Source organism: Penicillium mononematosum (genome assembly GCF_028829835.1).
Source record: "Penicillium mononematosum strain IBT 11891 chromosome Unknown utg000001l:1.0-4488741.0:1.0-4491989.0, whole genome shotgun sequence".
NCBI classification, from domain to species: Eukaryota; Fungi; Ascomycota; class Eurotiomycetes; order Eurotiales; family Aspergillaceae; genus Penicillium; species Penicillium mononematosum.
Window position 1 is genome coordinate 4090806 of NW_026643271.1, and position 18443 is coordinate 4109248.

The 18443-nt window shown below is 50.8% G+C and overlaps 8 protein-coding genes across 8 annotated transcripts; 4 read left to right on the forward strand and 4 right to left on the reverse strand.

Moving 5' to 3' along the window:
• Positions 1-81: 81 nt before the first annotated feature.
• N7519_001558 (uncharacterized protein) lies at positions 82-1236 on the forward strand (the record flags this gene model as incomplete). Its single annotated transcript, XM_057288336.1, has 1 exon — positions 82-1236. The coding sequence occupies one exon, from the start codon at positions 82-84 to the stop codon at positions 1234-1236; it is 1155 nt and encodes a 384-aa protein (XP_057154419.1).
• A 304-nt stretch (positions 1237-1540) lies between these two features.
• N7519_001559 (fungal specific transcription factor domain-containing protein) lies at positions 1541-4087 on the forward strand (the record flags this gene model as incomplete). The annotated part of the gene is made up of 7 exons (XM_057288337.1): positions 1541-1549; positions 1719-1819; positions 1873-2368; positions 2451-2741; positions 2804-3223; positions 3275-3528; positions 3595-4087. 7 exons carry the CDS (start codon positions 1541-1543, stop codon positions 4085-4087), a joined length of 2064 nt encoding a protein of 687 aa, XP_057154420.1.
• Positions 4088-4418: 331 nt separating this feature from the next.
• N7519_001560 (t-SNARE syntaxin) lies at positions 4419-5628 on the reverse strand (the record flags this gene model as incomplete). The annotated part of the gene is made up of 4 exons (XM_057288338.1): positions 4419-4451; positions 4508-5080; positions 5137-5318; positions 5370-5628. 4 exons carry the CDS (start codon positions 5626-5628, stop codon positions 4419-4421), a joined length of 1047 nt encoding a protein of 348 aa, XP_057154421.1.
• A 752-nt stretch (positions 5629-6380) lies between these two features.
• N7519_001561 (uncharacterized protein) lies at positions 6381-11367 on the forward strand (the record flags this gene model as incomplete). Its single annotated transcript, XM_057288339.1, is given in 6 exon segments — positions 6381-6424; positions 6488-6892; positions 6924-8682; positions 8938-10126; positions 10138-10307; positions 10357-11367. 6 exon segments carry the CDS (start codon positions 6381-6383, stop codon positions 11365-11367), a joined length of 4578 nt encoding a protein of 1525 aa, XP_057154422.1.
• A 515-nt stretch (positions 11368-11882) lies between these two features.
• On the forward strand, positions 11883-13083 carry N7519_001562 (isopenicillin N synthase family dioxygenase; the record flags this gene model as incomplete). The annotated part of the gene is made up of 4 exons (XM_057288340.1): positions 11883-11919; positions 11985-12167; positions 12228-12602; positions 12671-13083. 4 exons carry the CDS (start codon positions 11883-11885, stop codon positions 13081-13083), a joined length of 1008 nt encoding a protein of 335 aa, XP_057154423.1.
• A 68-nt stretch (positions 13084-13151) lies between these two features.
• Positions 13152-14401, reverse strand: N7519_001563 (putative pectin methylesterase; the record flags this gene model as incomplete). Its single annotated transcript, XM_057288341.1, has 2 exons — positions 13152-13700; positions 13787-14401. 2 exons carry the CDS (start codon positions 14399-14401, stop codon positions 13152-13154), a joined length of 1164 nt encoding a protein of 387 aa, XP_057154424.1.
• A 756-nt stretch (positions 14402-15157) lies between these two features.
• N7519_001564 (uncharacterized protein) lies at positions 15158-16330 on the reverse strand (the record flags this gene model as incomplete). Its single annotated transcript, XM_057288342.1, has 1 exon — positions 15158-16330. One exon carries the CDS (start codon positions 16328-16330, stop codon positions 15158-15160), a length of 1173 nt encoding a protein of 390 aa, XP_057154425.1.
• Positions 16331-16382: 52 nt separating this feature from the next.
• Positions 16383-18217, reverse strand: N7519_001565 (uncharacterized protein; the record flags this gene model as incomplete). The annotated part of the gene is made up of 2 exons (XM_057288343.1): positions 16383-17740; positions 17818-18217. 2 exons carry the CDS (start codon positions 18215-18217, stop codon positions 16383-16385), a joined length of 1758 nt encoding a protein of 585 aa, XP_057154426.1.
• Positions 18218-18443: the final 226 nt, after the last annotated feature.

Genomic DNA, 18443 nt, shown 5'->3' on the forward strand with positions numbered 1-18443 from the left:
AATGATTCACCAAATGTATGAACCATGAGGCATTTTCTCAATCGGGTCACAACAGTCCTCCGGAGAGGTAAACGGGGTTCGATGTCGGCTGTGCCTAGAGCTTCTGGGTGGAAACGACTTCCATGTGATGTCTTTGTTACGATCCTAGCCTTTTGTGATTTGAAGGATATTGGTGCTTTGTCTCTTTCCTGTCGAGCACTCCACGACCGGGTTTCCAAGTTGGATCTCGCCATAGCATGGGCATATGTTCAACTCCGAAAGCAGCGTCATCAAAGCCATTGCATTGATGGCGACATGTCCCCCGGTGATGATATTGCCTTCGTCTCCGAGTTATTTCCTCCCCCGCCTCCTGAGTATAGCACAGGCATGGCCCACGACAACGCAGGGTATTCTCTGGGATATCTCGGCGATTTAAAACGATGTTGGAATACTTGCATTCGACTCTCCTATCACTTGGCTGATCATGTGGTTGAACATCATCTGGAGACCGATTTAATTGCCCGGCCTTTGTGGTCCTCCTCCAAGACAGAGAAGGAAGTTATCTACAGTAAAGCCGTGGCTTCGCTCCAAGCCAAGCTTTTGCATCCGATGTATGGCCCCATCATATTATTTCACTTGGAAGCGTACTTACTCGGATATAGAGCCTATGCGGTATTCTTCTTGGAATCAGCCGCATCTTCTGGCTCTGACTGTGGTCACTCGGCTCACCACTACAAAAATATGGCTTGTTCTATTGAAAGACAGCAATCAATTCTTCGAAATGCGCCTTTTGACGATACACTTGTATTTTTGTCGACCCACCACTGCATGCAGCTTCTATTTTCAACTGTGCAACGGTTGATGGGCCCAGAAATTCCCCGCTCCTCGGCCGAAAGCTGGTTGAGTATCCTTCTCACCACTTCAACCATGGAGAGAATCGTCGACTTCTTTGTTTCCATTGCAAAGGATGACCGAAGAAAGGAAAAGGGCGAGCATGAGTCTACGTGGTCTCATAGAAAGGAGTTTTTGTGGGCGATGCGAAAGGATTTGAACGAGTACATGGCGTCTTTCGATGACCATGGTGAACACACACTCCTTGAGCCAACCCTTAACCATGTATGGTTCCAAGCAGCACGCAATGAGATGGATCGACGAGGGGCTATTCCGCATACTGTTAAGTATTCTGAAGTGCACGTTCTCCACGGATCTGTTGTGAAATTAGAATGTGGATACTGCTATGATTGTTATGACGAATGATAGCCCAAAGCTTAGCGCAGCTATCAGGCAATAAGTTGTAAATATCTAGGAATAATATGAATCGAACTATCTTTGGAATCAATACAAATAGTAAAAATGATCAATCAACAATCCTGAATGCAGATAGAAAACAAGACCTTATATACACCAAGCTCCGCACTAAACCGCTTCCGCTCGGTTCCCGGCAGTTCGGGCGCCGAGCCCACGAGCCCGGACTTCAACCAAACTCCTTTCTCTTCCTCTCAGGTGCCTGAGATATGATTTGACTCCGAAATTCCGTTGGAAATTCCGAAGGCAACATAACATGTCTGCTGTAAGTTTGCCTGAATAATGGCATTGCGAAAGGCAACGCTGTTTCGAAACATATATGTAGCCCAGCTAATCAGTTATCAGTGCGATCTATGTCATACTCGGAAGGTATAATCACTCGTTTCTCACATTTAATTCTTTAATGTTCCAATGCTCATCTCAAGCAATTGTAGGTGAAATGCGATCGCCAGGATCCTTGCATGAACTGCACCGATGCAGGTGCAGAATGCCTTCGCAATCGCCAGGCACGAGTTCATAGGCCGCGGGTCTCTCGGTACGTGGAATGTGAATTGCAGGTCTTTAGACTCCACAGCTGACATTTCCAAGACTGGAAACATTGACCCAAAGATTGGCAAAGCTAGAAGAGGCAACCAATAAAGAGGCTACCAACTTTCCGACAACGCATCACGCCGCTAGCAGTACATCTTCGTCGCCTTCGGCCAAACTGACAAGTATTACTGGAGTGCTCAATGACAAGCAGAAGCGGTATCGAGCATATGACCCCAATGATATGAGTCCTCTGCAACCGCCATTAAGTAAACACCGCAAGTCTCAGACTGTGGTGCAACAAAATGTTCACCAAGCACATTCTCCTGGCTCAACGCATCATGCTAGTGAGGCTAGAGAATATATTGAGCATGAACTCCAATGCAATCCTGCTCTGTCAAAAGATAGACGCACTGCGCTTGAATCAGCGCGCAAGTTCGTCAGTCAGCTATCTAATCCGACTTTAAATTGGGAGGAGACCGCGGCTATTCATGATATGGAGATTCAAGAAAACCTAGAACCCCCCTACTCTCACACCGGAATTGCTCTATATGATGTTACCTGGTAAGTTACCACGATTGGAGCAGATGCCGGCAATGCTGATTATTACAGGACCCGATAAGAAAACAAACTCTCAGGGAACAATCAACTGGCCTGATCACATTTCCGACAAGGTCCTAGAACAAATGGGGCTTGGAATTATCGAGGGCGCAGAATGTGAGCAAGTGCTCCAGCATTACCGACTTAATGTCTGGGTAAAAGCCATGAGTTTTATATCAAAAATGGGCCCTCTCGTTCCGAGCGAGCCTTTGAGGAATCATTTTCGGTCACTCAAAAAGAGATATGAAGCCGCTGCTATAGAAATTTTGAATCAAATTCCGCTGGCAGCTGAACCTAGTCTTCTTTTGCTTCAATCAGTTTTGTCTGCAGTATGTTTCTTGTCTATTTCGGGTGGCTCCGTATACATCGACTCATTTCTGACTCACGCTAGACCCGTTTGATGCAATATTTAGGAAATATGACACGCTGCTGGATGCTGACAGCACTAGCCTCGAGAATGATCGTCTCCTTGAACTATCACAACATCACAGATGTCAGTCCTCGAACCCAGACAGAGGAAAATATCCATGCCTGTGTTTTCTTGTGCTATTACTTTGACAACACCCTCAGCCTGCTGCTCCTCCGACCACCGTCACTGCCGGATCTGAAAGTTAAACCAACCCAGTTAATCCACATCGACCCTGATCTGCCAACATCTACCATGATAATAGGCGTAGTCGAGTATTCAGAGTTGAAGAATACTCTGCTGACCATCTTGCTTGATACCAAACCGATAGGAGACACAGAGAAGGCCAATATACTATCTGATCTTGTGGCGCGGGCACACATAATCCACTCCAATATGCAGATGGTAAGAGAGATCGAAGATGGGCCAGCAACCAACCGCTAATCCAACTTTCAGTTTCGTCGTCGCCAAGAACAACAATTTACACAATCATGGAGCCATCTGCGGCGCGAATGGCTATCAATGGACTTCAACTACTATTCTGTTCTCACGACAATCATCCAAGCCCGCTCCTCGGTGCTCAAGTCCCGCTTGGTCTGTGAGAACTGTCTATACACAGCCCGGGAAGCTCTCACCACTCTCCGAGCTTTACAGGAAGCATTCTCAAACCGCATCAATTCTATCGACTCATATCCATACTTTCTTACCTGGTACGATATAGCAATTTCCAAGCCATCTCTCAATATCTTAGTCGAAACTGATCACTGTTTCAATAGGACCATGCTGCTATTCCCTCTAGCACCGTTCTTTGTCCTGTTTTGCAATGTCATCGCAACATCAAACGAGAGAGACTTCAATATGATCAAGAACATCACCGACGACCTACATCAATTCGCAGAGGCCAATGCCTCGATCGGCAAACTGTACAAGCTATTCTCCAAATTCCTAGACCTGTGTGCCCCTTTGGTTAAAGGGAATACCGAACCTTCATGTTCAGAACAGCCAGCAGCTGCACCCTCTGATGCGAACACGGCTGGAAATACTGAGGCCCAGATGGCATCCTACACAGATATATTTGGCCGCGCTACCGGTACCGATCAGTCTTTGGTCAGGCTTGGGGGTACAGATTCCACTGGAGAAGGCCCTACTGCACCACCGTCTGTGGAGGGATGGAATGACAGTCTTGTGTGGGAACTGTTCGACAATCAACCCTCGTTGGGATGGGCGGAGTCAGAACTGTGGAATGCCATGGCGCAGTTTGATGCGTGAAATAGAATAACAATACGTGCTTCAAGATGTTTCTGGAAGTGCTTCATGGTTATCCCATGATCTCGGTTGATTGGATTTGCATAGTACATAAAGGTGTATTTACGTAGCTGACTCTTTAGGACACAGTCCCAAGCAAGAAAGAGCAACGGGGAAAAGGTGAGAAGATAAAGAGCGTGATGATTGGGGCATCTCAGAGTCTAGCCAGAGAGTAAAAAGAAATGGAAATGCTCAGCGAGTGCGGATATGCAGAAGGGCCATGTTCTGTCGAAAACACACGGGCCAGTTATTATAATACAGTACAAAGAAAAAAAGGGGGGGGACCTCGTGTCTATCACGAAATCAAGACCCAGAGAAGGAAAAAGATCTATAATGGTCATTAGTTGGATGTCCAGGCAAGAAATTCAACATGAGTCAACGTACCATCAGAATACCAAACATCTTGGCAATTAGCCAGCGATTCCCGGACACGCGCGTCCAATACTTCATTAGTTCTCTCTGCGCCCCTTGGACGTTGTCGACCACATCTTCGGTATTGGCATCTATGCGCTGGATCATTTCAGACTGCTCGCTGACCATCTGCGCCAGCTGACCAAAAATACCACCTAATTCGCTGATGGTTCGTTCAATAGCTTCAATAGCTTCGCCTCGGGCTTGGACATATGTGTTACTCGATTCTCCTTCTTCCATTACCATCAACTGCTGGTCTGATTGGAATGATGGACGCCCCAAGGGCGAAGGATTTGAGGGCTCGAGGGTCAAAAGGTCGGAGGAGTTGCCTTGATATCCTGGCTGAGGTGTCCGTCGTCCCGAGGTGTTATACAAAGGCGAGTCTGAGCGCTGTGCGTCGAGGGCGCTGTGCGATTTGGAAGATACCGAGGAAACAAAGTTCTCGGTTCGTGATCGGGATGCTTGAATATTCTTCGTGCGAACTTCGAGCACCTCCTTGAAACTAGCACCTACATCGGCCAGCTTTCCCTGCAGCATGACAACAACCTGGAATATGGGTAATTAGCGACTTGTCTGAGCGCGGCCTTTCATATCTCACTCACATTGTCATTGTGCTCTCCTTCCTGGTCTGTCTTCGAGCGATTCGATTTGGGGTGTTGCGCATGCGTGAGCGCCTGTAGTGAGGCGATGCTTTGGTTTAGGCCGGCAAGGTCTTGCTTAATCACGTATGTCAATTCGGAAATTTCGACAGGCCGGTCGTCGAAGAGTGTTTTCCGCTTCGCCACTATTTTCTCGTTAGATTGCTAGCATTACGAGCAATGCGACCAGGACTTACATTCAGCCAATCGCTGCAATTTGGCCATTGTTCCAGTAATCCCCCTTCCGATATCTCGCGCCCGCCGCGCGAACTCCGATCTTGCTGCCTTCGCCTCCTGTCCGGCACCCTGGGGCGACGCATTGGCCTGTCGCCTTTGCGCATCGGTTAACAGTGCCTGGCGCTGCGAACCAACTTTCGACGTCCCCAGGCGCTTCTGGGCATGGCCCAAGATAGCGCTGAATTCGCTGGTCCGGTCTTGTATCGACGGGCCGGTCATTTTGCGATGTGGAAGGAAGGATGTGAAGCGAGGATAGAAGACGAGCAGCTATGGTGTTTCAAGTAGCGCCGGTATTGAGAAGCAAATGTAAATTAGGTCGACAAAGGCCGAATTCGGTCTTGAAGCTGTGTGATTCTATCTGCAATCGATAAGGGGGCGAGATGAAGACGTGTCCGGTTGCAGGTAGAGAGCTCCGAGGGTACAACGTGACTTGAACAGATCCAGGATCAAAGTAAAGAGACTTAATATACTCCGTACAGTCAAGTAAGAAGATGGAAAGGTCGAAGTCAACAAAGTCTACGCAATTAACCCCGTCCTCACTCAATCGGAAACGGTTTACATAAGCCCCGCATCGCCACCTAAATTTAGTTCAAAACGATAGATCAGGGGAATATACCGAGTTAGTTCGTTTCATTGTTCTTAATACTCGTTTCCTCTACTTCCTTTATTTTCTCTTGATACCTATATGTAGGTATAGCTGGCTTGATCTTCTTGTATTTCTCTGTGGATACACGTCATTCTTGTACATCTTGTCTCCTCCAATTATCCCAGCCCGTTTGATCGGTGCCTTGCCAAACTTGGGCCAAATCGCCACCTTCGTCTCTCCCATATACACAATCTTTTAAGGGAACAGTGTTGTTCACCTTCTTATTTAACCCTTACAACTTGCTCTTGTGCAGAATTATTGGAGATCAGCCAAGCAACAGTCGAATGCTGGTAATCAAGCTCGGTCCCTTGATCCTGTTCCCCTGATGGCAGACCCCACCCAATCGCATGGCCACGGAGCCCAGAAACTGTAAGACTGTCTATTCAGATTGAGTCGCATATCTAGTTGCACAAATACTGAGACCTGCTTTAGCCCTTCCCCGCCAAATGTTCGCAGTCCACTCTCGGCAGGCAGCGGTAGCGGAACCCCGATCTCATTCCAAACAAACGTGAATCGCTCCAAAACAAAACGATGGGTGGAAGCGAAACAATATTCTTACGACGGAGGTGACTGGGGTAGTGATGACGACTATGAAGAGGAAGAGGAGGAGGCGCCTCCCGCAGTACCTCGGCCTCCCTATGCCACCCACAACACTGGGAGTTCGTCTGAGCTGTCCGCGAGGCGTTTGTCTGGCATCGGATTCGGAGCCGGGGCCGGTGAATCAGCTCCGGCTGATGGCAAAAATACGACTGTTAGTGGAGGAGATCAAAAGGCGCTTCCTTTCGTACGGCCGGCCGACCTCTATAAACGCATGCGCGAGGAGAAAGCGACACAGCAGTCTCCTATCGCTGGTAGCAATGAGCCCAAGTCTGACGGGGTTGGGGTTCCACCTCAAACAAACCAGGAGAACCCTGATCTGGGTCTACCCGGAAGTCAAGCGCATGTCTAGCTTTGGTACCGATTTCTTAGGTGGTGCAGAGTCCAACCCGCCAACGGATAGCTCTGCATCTCAGGAGCCCTCTTTGCACCACAACCCCTCGCCGGGATTCAGATCGGTAGTGCATCAGGCCTTTGATGTCCCAGAAACTCCGCAATCCACTACCACTAGTGTCGCGCGGTCGAACAGTGATGGCACTTCGACCATCAGCCCTATCATGGGCGGTCGTACTATGACCGACGAAAGGACACCCACCATTCTCGAGGAGCCTAATGAGTCGAGCTCCCCTAAGGCAACTGCGAATGCGGTTCCAGGGTTTAACCCTGGTCATCGCCGGGACCTGAGCCTTCCTAGTTCAGACAACAGTCCCTCGAGGAAACCTCAAGTCACAGACCAAGACACCCCAATCGCGGGCCGTGCAGAATTGTCCTCCATTCCCCCACTCGAGAATCCATCTCCAGAATCACCTGATGCGGGGATCTCTCCTCAGAAACCACCCATGCAATCATACTCGAATAATGGGCTGGACATGCCTGCCCCTCTCAAATTCGGAAGTGCATCTGGCCCTGACACCTTCCATGGCGAAATCCCCACCATCATGGGAGCCGAAGAATCACCACAGAATACTGACAATGATCGCTTGAGGGAGGAGATTATCCGATCATTAAGTCGGGAAGCCACCCCCTCGGACGACCCAGAGCCCAGCCACCAACCTCAGTCGCAGGCACCTGCCGAATCCGTCCCACAACAGACTACGGTTTCCGAAAGCCACCCAGACTGGACTAGCCCGCCTCCTTTGACGTCTCAAGACCCTTATCCGACCAGTCAAGGCGCGGCTGGTAACTTTTCATCCATGATTGTCGATCAGCCAAAGAAGCCCAAGTTAGAAAGACGGTTCTCATGGGAGTCCTCCGATTCGTCAGAAACAGAGCCGCCTCAAATGCCCGGCAGCTATTCATCGCCCCCTCCTTTAGCCACATCGTTATCTATGCAAAACCCTGAGCCTATACGGGAGCAGTCCGCCCCGTTGGTGTCGGACGTGTCGCACGACCCGCTTGCTTCTGAGGATGAAGTGTCCAGTACTCAGCGTGCTGTGGAAAGACCTCGACTTTCGATTGTCCCACCTGTTCCGGAGAACATTACACCACCGGAGCAAGTTATGGGACCTGGGGCTACGCCACCTCCACAACTCCAAGCCCCTAACGTCGACAGCTCATCCCTCGATGAGTCTAAACTTTTGGGCTTCCGTGACATTCTCGGCATCACATCTATCAACCAGCGTATCAAGTCTTTCGAACACACCCGCGACCAGTTCGCCACCATCGACACTGGTTTGAATCATTGGCTAGAGTTCACAGTCCATGATCACCCCGAGCATGCCGATGTGGTCCAACAGAGCCAGAATCTCTCCCCTACCGTGCCACTATCAGATCCTTCCCGCATCAGATTCCCTAAGTTGGGTGCTCTTTCGAATCTCGGTTCCTTGAATGACGGTACCCCGACTAACGCCACTCATGTCCGACGTCCGTCGGGCCATCTTGGTACAGTGATGAACAAGGATAAAGTCGGGGAGAAAGGGAAGGAGTTCCTCCACACTGCGGGAGCGTTTAGTGGCAAGGCAACTGGGGCAGCCAAGGGGCTGTTTGCCAAGGGCAGAAGCAGGTTCCGACCCAGTGGAGGTTCTGAGAAGGTAGATGTCTGATTCTTTCTCTTTTTCGTTTGAGCGAGTTGTTTACTTGGGTAAGCACGGTGGATGCCGTCGCTTTAATGTTTCCCTTGGACTTTCGCTGCATTGCTTCACTTTCTGGATACCACGATGTAATTCCGAGCACTTCTTTTTGGCATTGAGCTCTAGAATGAGACACGATTGATGCATCTGCCCTTTCGATACAATCTAACACCCCGCCCTTATTTTGTTTACATTCTGATGTTGGTAATGTTGTAGGTTCAGTCAACTCAAAGTGCTTCTCGCCGCAGCTTTCAGTTCTCCTTCCCCTCAGGGACTGGTGAAGTGTCTGGTAACTCTTCTCTGCGAAACTCTGTCACATTTGGCAGTCTGCCCATCTTCAAATCCGAGCGAACTGGGCTCAACTCCGATCCTGATCCACCGGTCAGCTTCTGTCTAGATGGTCCACAGGGTGAACACAATGGTGGCAAACGTGTCAAGGCGACCAAATCGGGGAATAATAACCTGTCCCACGACCATGTTGGCGAAACGACTGGGCAACGGGACCAACTGCCATCTTCCAATGGTCTCCCTCCTAAAACTGAAGTACCCGGGAAGTCTGCCTTTGCTGGAGATTTGGAGCAGGAGATGATAGCTGCACTTGGTCTTTCGCCCACAGATCCTCATCCTCGAAGGGCGGCAAGTACCCCGACGGCGTTGAATGCATTTAGCCAAGTAAATGGCGGGAAACGGCAATTCACAGAGCCACTGCCGCAACAGGGAGAAAGCACAGCTGGCAATCAGTCTGACGCTGAAGCGCCGGCGAGCAAAGACCCAGTCGCAGGGAAGAGTTTGCCAGTCATTCCTGATGAGCCTTTTCACGTCCCCGTTCCGGTTGTGAACAGCCACGGACATCAGCCAAGCAAGTCTACACCGGAGATAGTTACTCCGTCAATCCGTCCAGTGCTTGATGAAAGTCCTAAGCCCCCTTCGCCGCCTCCCAAGGATATTGGTAATGGGCTTGCACCTAGCCAGGGTCATAGACGCCAGCCCTCTGTCTCAACACTCGGGCCTGACGAGCAAGCCGGACGTACATCCAACGAGGAACTCGACAGGGATCCCCCTTCTCCTTTGCAAGAGACAGCAAACGAGGTAGTACCAGAACCCCGGTATAAAAACAAGGTTGAGCAATCTGCGGATGACGCTCCTGGCTCATTGGCATCCGCTCAAAAGAAGAGAAGGTCTTTCATACCTTTCTATCCGTCAGAGTTCACAAGCTCTGCCGAGGTCCTCGAGTCCAAAAGGAAATCGATCAGCGGCCTACCTCCCTCTGTTCCCGATGTGCATAGCCCCTTGAGAAACGAAGTCAGATACTCGCCGGGAACCCGAAGCAGTATGCTGAGCTTCGGTAGCTTCGGAAAGCAGAGTGCCAACGGCAAAGGGACTCGCCCGTCCACACCTGCTAACGGTCTTTCCCAGCGTTCGGAATCGGGGTCTCCTGCAGGAATGGGGAGTCCACTATTGGAAAACTGAAGGAGTTTGGGAGACGACGACGCGCTTCAGTGGGAGACCTCCTCTCTGGTATTCAACTACAAGGGCCCCAGGCGCCCCAAGAAGGCCAGCGGAAACGAACATTCAGCAGGATTAGCGTACGTCTACTCTATACAATTGTTTTGGTTTGTTTTCTAACTTAGACAGGTACTATTTGGCCGCCAAGACTCTCAAGATGCTGGAAGGAAATCGACCGACCACAAAAGGACTACATCAGAGCAGCTGCAAAACAAATATTTGCCGGCACGTCCGTCGACAACTGGAAATCCAAATACTAGTGTTGCTGCACAGGATGAACCACCGGTCCTCAGCAATCCATTTGAACAAACCCTGTTGCCAACTCAGCCCCCTGAGCCTAGGGCACCACCACCGCCACCACCGAGCGACGCAAAACCGCCACGCGATGATCGTCAACGTGCCAGTATATCACTTCCATCCAGTTCATCATCCAACTCCCTGGCGACTGGTCGGTTTTACTCGCAGTTCCGGTCTGGATCCATGAATGAAACACCCAACGGCTCTCGCCATGCTAGCACACTCAGTCAGCCCCTGCCAGATCATTCCCGGTCACCGTCTCCCATGTCATTCCAAGAGAATAGAGCTGCACCTTCACTGTCACCGCTGGAAGAGTTACAAGACCACCAGATACATCAACTGCAGACAGAGGAGCAACACAAGCAAAAGGCCCAGCAAAACAAAAACGGAGACCCGCAGTTAGGCACCCTGAATGAGAACCAGGAACAGGAGGAGCATGAGGAACACAAAGATCGCATGCTTGGGGAGCCTCTTCGACACGAACTATATGGGGAGATATGCGACCCTCCGACAAACAGGCAAAACAACCCGGAACAAGAGCACGAATTACAAGGCAATATCAAACAGCAAAGTCTAGCTCCTCAGCTCAGCATCCGATCCCGAAAGCCAGTGGTTTCAGACTCGGCATGCCCAGCCTCGGAGAACCCTGCACCCCGCAACATCGCCGTCTCGAACGCCTCCGCGATATCCGCGCATCCTCACCGCAGTGAGGACGAGGCTCGTGTAGTCAACAATTCGCCTCAGCCAGTTGAGCTTGCCATCACCGCGGACAACTCTAGCGAGGAGATCGTCATGTCCCCCACGTCCTACCCTGGACAGGAGTGGACGCCCATGCATTTGTAGCATGTTTGATTAGAGCACATATGATACCCATCGTCCCTTTCGCGGGATTAGAAGAATCCTGAGTTTTATTTGTATACTTTTTCTTTGTACACGTAAGTGTACCATACTGTTCGAATACCTCTCTTCTCATAGATGCATGTCTGTTATCTTTGCCATTTCTCAAATAATTTGATCAGGTTCATTACGCATATTGATCTCTGGACCTCTCCGGCTGCTCTGTCTAAGATATAAAGCTTCAATCTAGACTAAGCATACATGCTGTCTCGATAGCAGTTTCTAGGACTATCACTAAAAGGCCGACAAATCCCTTCGGCGACCAGAAGGAGCGGAGTCGGATGTTCGGGTTTTCCGGGTTTTTCGACAGATACATGTCTGTACATATGTAGGTAATAAGTACATGTACATAATTGAAAAGATAACGGCTTCCCCGCATCTATAAAGACATAAGAAGAGCTATAAATGACTATTCAAGACTATATTCTCATTCCATCAATACTTAACTACGCCCCTTCAAGATGAACCCTAACGAACCCCCTATCATAGATTTCGCCCGTAAGAAGCGCCCTCCAGCACCGTATATTCTATACTCTAATAAAAGTATCTAACCCTCTCAACAGCCTTCTATGCCAACGATTCAACCAAAGACGACCTCATCCATCAAATCCAACAAGCGTGTGAACAATTCGGCTTCTTCCAGCTAATCAACCACGCCATCCCAACCGAACTACAAGCCGCAGTCCTACAACACTCGAGTGAATTCTTCAACCTCCCCTTGGAAACGAAAGAGAAATACAACCAAGGTAATACAGCGCTCCCATCTCCATCAAATACCTAAAAAGGTACTTACCTAAATCCCAAAGCCAGTGGCGGCTTCAACCGCGGATACGAACGACTACGCTCTCAAAACTTCGAAAAACGCACAAAAGGCGATCTCAAAGAAGGCTTCTACCTCGGAAAGGACCTGCCACTCGATGATCCATACGTCGTCCAGCGACGCTTCGGCCAAGGACCGAATAAGTACCCCTCCGAAGTCCCCGACGCGAAAGGCTTCCGTCGCGTCATGGACGAGTACCACGACGCCATGATCGAGCTTGCCGTAGCCATCATGCAAGTTATAGCGCGCACGCTGGGTCTGGATGAAGATGTTTTTGGCGATTTCTGCGATCATCCCGTCTCCATTCTGAGACTGCTTCATTATCCGTCCCAGGAGGTTGATGCGTCCGATCTTGAGAGAGGTTAGTGGGAAACCCCGTCTTAACATGTGAATGAATATCACAAGGAAAACGAACTAAGGCGAGTCCAGGAATCGGCGCTCATACCGATTTCGGCGCTATCACGATGCTCCTGCAGGATGATACGGGCGGGTTGCAGGTATGGAATAACCTGTCGTCTGAATGGGTTGATGTCACGCCAGTGCCTGGGGCGTATGTTGTTAATCTGGGGAATATGATGATGCGCTGGACGAATGATCGGTACTTGTCGAATCTGCACCGCGTCATTAATACCAGTGGCAAGGAGCGGTTTAGTGTTCCCTTCTTCTTCTCGGGGAATCCGAACTATACTATCCGGTGTCTTCCTGGCTGTGAGGATGCAGAGGAGGGTTCTAGATATCCCCCGATTACCGTCCACGAGTGGATGGCAGGGAGATATGCAGATACTTATGGGACTTCAGATGGGAAGGCCATTGGGGAGCTGCGCCAGGAGCCTGATGCGTGATGCATTAGTAGTAGGAGTAAAGCAATCAAAACTGTTTATATGAGAATGTCACTATACAACCCATCCCACTAATTCCCCTTGACAACCTCCCAATCAACCCACTCCGTATCCCCGAAAACCTTCTGCGGAGTACTATACATCTCCCATTCCTCCTGTCCAAGAACAGAAGTAACACCACCCTCAACACGACCAGTCTCATTAACCCCAGGCCCGTAAGCCCGATACTCCGCCATAAGCGTAACGCCCTCTTCGAACCTCGAAACACCATCAACAACCCAATCAATATACCCGCGCGGATCAACACTCCCGTCCTCGTAAGAGCGCGCAAAGATCGACCGGTGCTGGCTATTCCACGGCCGGCCGAGCGCACACGCACCCTTGATATCAGCCGCGATGGAGGCGTTCGCTGCACGCACGCTAGAGTCAACTACGTACACGCCGTACTTGTTTGGGGTTGTTGTGTTGGTGCCCTTCCAGGCGGTTATGCCGCCGCCACAGCCGCGGAGCTGTAGGGCGCTGGATTGGATCCAGGCTGTGCCGAAGCCGTATAGGAAGTCGGTTTGGCCGGCTAGAATGCTTTCGTAGAAGTAGGCGTTGCCGAGTTTGCCGATGTAGACCTGTGGAGGGGTTAGTGTGTGTTTGTGTTGGTGGTGCGAATGATCCCAACGAATGAAAAACTGAATGCATGGTTAGAAGAACGTACAGTATCCTGGTACGAATAAAACCCGCAGTGATAAAACCCGCCATTGGCACGACTGAGACTCAGCGCATGCGCCGGTCCGTCCGAGTACTCAGCCCAAGTATTATCAAAGTCGACATTATACACTCGGAAATCCTTATTTCCGAATGGCGTATCAGCTGGCACGGGATACCCGGTCGGTCCTGTGCCCGTGAGACTCGCTTCGAGCGTGGGTGCTACAACCATCACGCTGAAGAAGACATTGTCGGTGCCACCGGTATTGTCTCTGTTGCCAGCTGCCCAGTTGATGCGCACGCGGTTGCGGGTTGCGTCTTTGGGGGAGGTTGTTTGGCCGAGGAGGGTTATTGGGCCCGAGCGGGTTATGTTTACTTGCTCGGTATAGGTACCTTCTAGAATGAGGATTGTTTGTGGGCTTTCATCGTCGGGGAGGGAGTTTATGGCGGATTGGATGGTTTTATGAGAGGCGTGTTTAGAGGTTGCGCTGACAATTAGGGTTCCCCGGGGACAGTGGGTTCTGGTTGATTGGCAGGTTTGTCTGGAGATGGGTTGGATGGCTATGGTATTGGCTCCTAGGGCGAAGAGGAGGAGACCCAGAAGGGAAAGGATGGATGGGAGCATCGTGCCTGCGGTGTATGGGTGATTGCTCACTTCCGATGGGTACGGCCTACGGTGGTTTTACTATTCTTTTATAGGCATTTGGAGAGCGGGGGTTTGTATAGAAGCCATAGCCAGTTGCAGCATAAGACGGAAAATTGGGAGATGGATAATACCAAGATGGGTTAGGAGTAAATTAGATAGTTGAGTGCATTGTGGTATTTCTCTGTAGTTCGTCCATTTTGGGAAGAGAGGGGGTCTCACAGGAAGCTTGTCTCCGCGAAGTGGAAATTCATCCGGGGGAAAAGTATGGGGACGGAGAATTGGCTTCCACCTGTCAGCGTTGGAGATGGGAGAAGACACAGTGCGTACAACGAAGTTAGATCAACAGGGGCGAGGATAGCGGGATAATAAGCAAGAGTAGAGAAAGATCGTCAAGACTGGAATGCTACAATGCTACAAATGGAAATTACGAGGAACAGAAATAATTAGAATCCCTTAGATTGACTAAGTGCCACTATTAACGACATACATACACGTAGAGAATGAAAACATGACTCTAGCAACTCGAAAGCAAACCACAGCCAAGGGGGTAAATGAAACACACAAAGTCTATAATACGGGTAAAAGGAAGCAAAAAAAGACGGAGCCCTTTTTGACTCCCACGTCATGCATGTTCAGGTAGGTGGCACGGCAAAATTTGCGTGTAATCGCAGGGAGATAAAAGAAATTAGACCTCGAATCAGTAACGAGTTGCAAAAAAAGCTAAGGAACGAGCGTTTACTCGTTGTCCTCGATCTCCTCGGCACGAGCACCGAGGGTGTAGCGAGTCTTTCCTTCGGAGTCCTTCTCCATCTCGACGGCGAGCTTGGAGAGGTGAGCGATCATGTTCTCGATCTTGGTGTCAGCCTTGGAGCGGGTCTTGCGGCCAAGGTTGTCAAGACCAGGAACAATGGTCAGGAGGTAGTACACAACGGCGATGATGATGGTCACACCGATGGAGTAGGCCCAGATGACAACAACGGTGACAATGTCAACATCGTTGTTCTTGGAGAAGCCGGGGCCACCAGGGGTAGGGGGAGAGGTCTGCTCCCAGTCGGGGGCGAGCCAGCCGAAAACAGCGAAGAGGGTGGCAAGCACATCGACGATGAAGATGGCAATGACCAGCTGCCACGAGGGCCAGGTCTTTCCACCACGGGTAACGAAGATGAGCCAGTTCTCAGTCAGAGCAATCTCAAGGAAGAGAATCTCCTGGGGAGAACCGAAGTTCTGGATGATACCACCGTTCTCGAGGAAGAGAGTACCACGGATGATCCAGGTGGCGGCAGCGAGCAAGATTCCAAGAACGACGGAGATGACCCAAATCTTAGGCAACTGCCACTCGACAGGGCGGGCTTCAAAGTGAGCGTTATCGTAGGCAACGGCGATGGTGGCAAGATCAGCGAACAAGGCGATGAAGACAATGAGGGAAGAGTCGACAGTCTCGTTGATGATGATCATGGAGGTAACCAGGTAGATCTCAAGGTGGAGACACAGGGCAATACGGTACTGGATGTAAGCCTTCATACGCTGGAAAATCTGGCGGGCAAGCTTGATAGCATCGACGATGGTGGAGAGACCGGGGGCGAGGAAGACAATATCGGCGGCAGCCTGGGCAGCCTCAGTGGAACCCTCGACAGCGATACCACAGTCAGCCTTCTTGAGAGAGGGAGCATCGTTGACACCATCACCAGTCATGGCGGTCAAGTGACCACGCTGCTGGAGCATCTCGACGACCTGGTACTTGTGCTCGGGGAAGACCTCAGCGAAACCATCAGCCTTCTCGACAAGGTCGTGCTGGGCGGAACCAGCGAGACCACCGTGGATCAGACGCTCAGAGTTGTAAACCTTGGTACCGAGGGCAAGCATCTTGCAAGTCTCCTTAGCGATAGAGATAGCGTCACCAGTAAGCATCTTGACGGAGAGACCGAGAACCTGGGCCTCAGCGATAGTGTGGGCGGTATCCTCACGGGGGGGGATCGAACATGGGGTACATGCCCAGAAGCTGCCAGGGCTCACCCTCCTTCTGGACGGCGACACCAAGGGAACGGAAACCACGGCGAGCGAACTCAGTGACCTTCTCACGGTAGAGGACAGCCTCCTCGGGGGAGCAGTCAGACATGTTGAGGATAGCCTTGGGGGCACCCTTGGCGCAAATGTAACGGACACCATCGCAAGTACAGACGGTAGTAATACGCTTGGAGACGGGATCGAAAGGAGTGTACTTCTCGGTAACCCAGTTGCGGGAAAGGATCTCGCGGGCCTTGGGGTAGCGGCGGAGGGTAAGGACAGTAACCTTGTCGATGGGGTCGAGGTTCTTGATGTTGTGGGAAGAAGCAATAGCAGCGACGGCCATCATCCAGTTAACATCAACACCCTCCATGACGTAGGGCTCACGGATGGAAAGCTGGTTGGCAGTGAGAGTACCGGTCTTGTCAGAGCAGAGAATGTCGACACCAGCGAGAGACTCGATGGCAGTGAGCTTCTGGACGATAGCCTTCTGCTCGGCGAGGTAGGCCGCACCGACAGCGAGGGTGGTGGTGGTGACAACGGGAAGACCGACGGGAACACCAATAATCAGGAGAATCAGGGTGTAGTGGAGCAGGTTGTTGTCGCTGTGCTCGGGAGTAGCGATCTTCAAGTGACGGAAGAAACCACCAATCCAGGCGGCGAGAATCCAGAACATGACGAGAACGAGCAGAGAGGTACCGATGTTGTCCATGACAGCCTTGAAGTGACCAGAGTCCTGGGCACCCTGAACAAGGGCGGCAGTCTTACCGACGAAAGAGTGACGAGCAGTAGCAGTGACAATACCGTAGGCCTTGCCACGCTTGCAACCAGTGGTGTAGTAACAGACATCAGCCATGTACTTGTCGACAGCGAGAGATTCACCAGTGATAGCGGACTGATCACAAGCAATGAGGGAGACACCCTGGTGGGTCTCAACATCATCATCGTCATCATCACCGTGCTTCTCCTTGAGGTCGTCGGAAGTGGCGTTGGCGAGGTACTCCTTGTAGGCCTCGAACATCTCGGGCTTGGAGTAGTCACAGATCAGGCGGACATCGGCAGGGATAACGGTACCCTCCTCGACGATAACAATATCACCAGCAACGAGCTCACGAGCGAGGATCTCCTCCTCCTGGCCGTTACGGACAACGATAGCACGCATAGCGATATCACCCTTGAGAGAAGCAACGACATCGGCAGCCTGCTTCTCCTGGTACCAACCGACGAGAGCGTTAAGCAAAAGAATACCACAGATAACACCGAGATCGATCCAGTCACGCAGACCGGCAGCGAGGAGGACAGCAAGTTCCATAACTGTACAGCAACGAACACGTTAGTCAATCAATTGGCATAAGACGCGTCAATTGAGACGAATGTCAAAGCCCACTTACCATAGAGAATGGGACCACGGAAGTAACCAATGAACTGAATGAAGATGTTGGTCTTCTCAGTGACCAGCTCGTTCCAGCCAGTCTTCTTGCGACGAGGCTCGATATCGCTGGTGCTCAGACCAGTGCGAAGGTCGGTGTCGAGCCAGTCATCGGGGGCAACGAAACCATCCTGGATACCACCAGCGGCCTTGCCACCGAACTTCCACCAGGGCTTCTTCTTCTCCTCGCCCGAACTCAGAGCACCGGCGCTCGAGGTGGAGCCACGACGGTTGTCGCGGGCAGTCGAGATGTACCGGTTGAGAGCAGAGTACTCGTCGAGGTTACCCTCATCACCAGCCTCACGGGTGTGACGCTCACCATTTTCGACGTCAACAGCATAGGAAATTCTCCGCTCCGCCATTGTTGTTGCTTCGGCTCACACAGCCTTGGAACCCAACGATATGAGTAAAGACAACGGAATGACGGGTATGACAGAGTCGGAACAGATCCTATGTAAAGAGAGAAAAAGAGAAAAATGAGATGGGCGAAGGAAGGACTGTTTTATAATGGATTACGGGGGGGTCAAAAAGAAGGAACCGGAGTGGGTTGGTGGATAATGAGAGAAAAGAGTGAGGGAAATAAAAAAA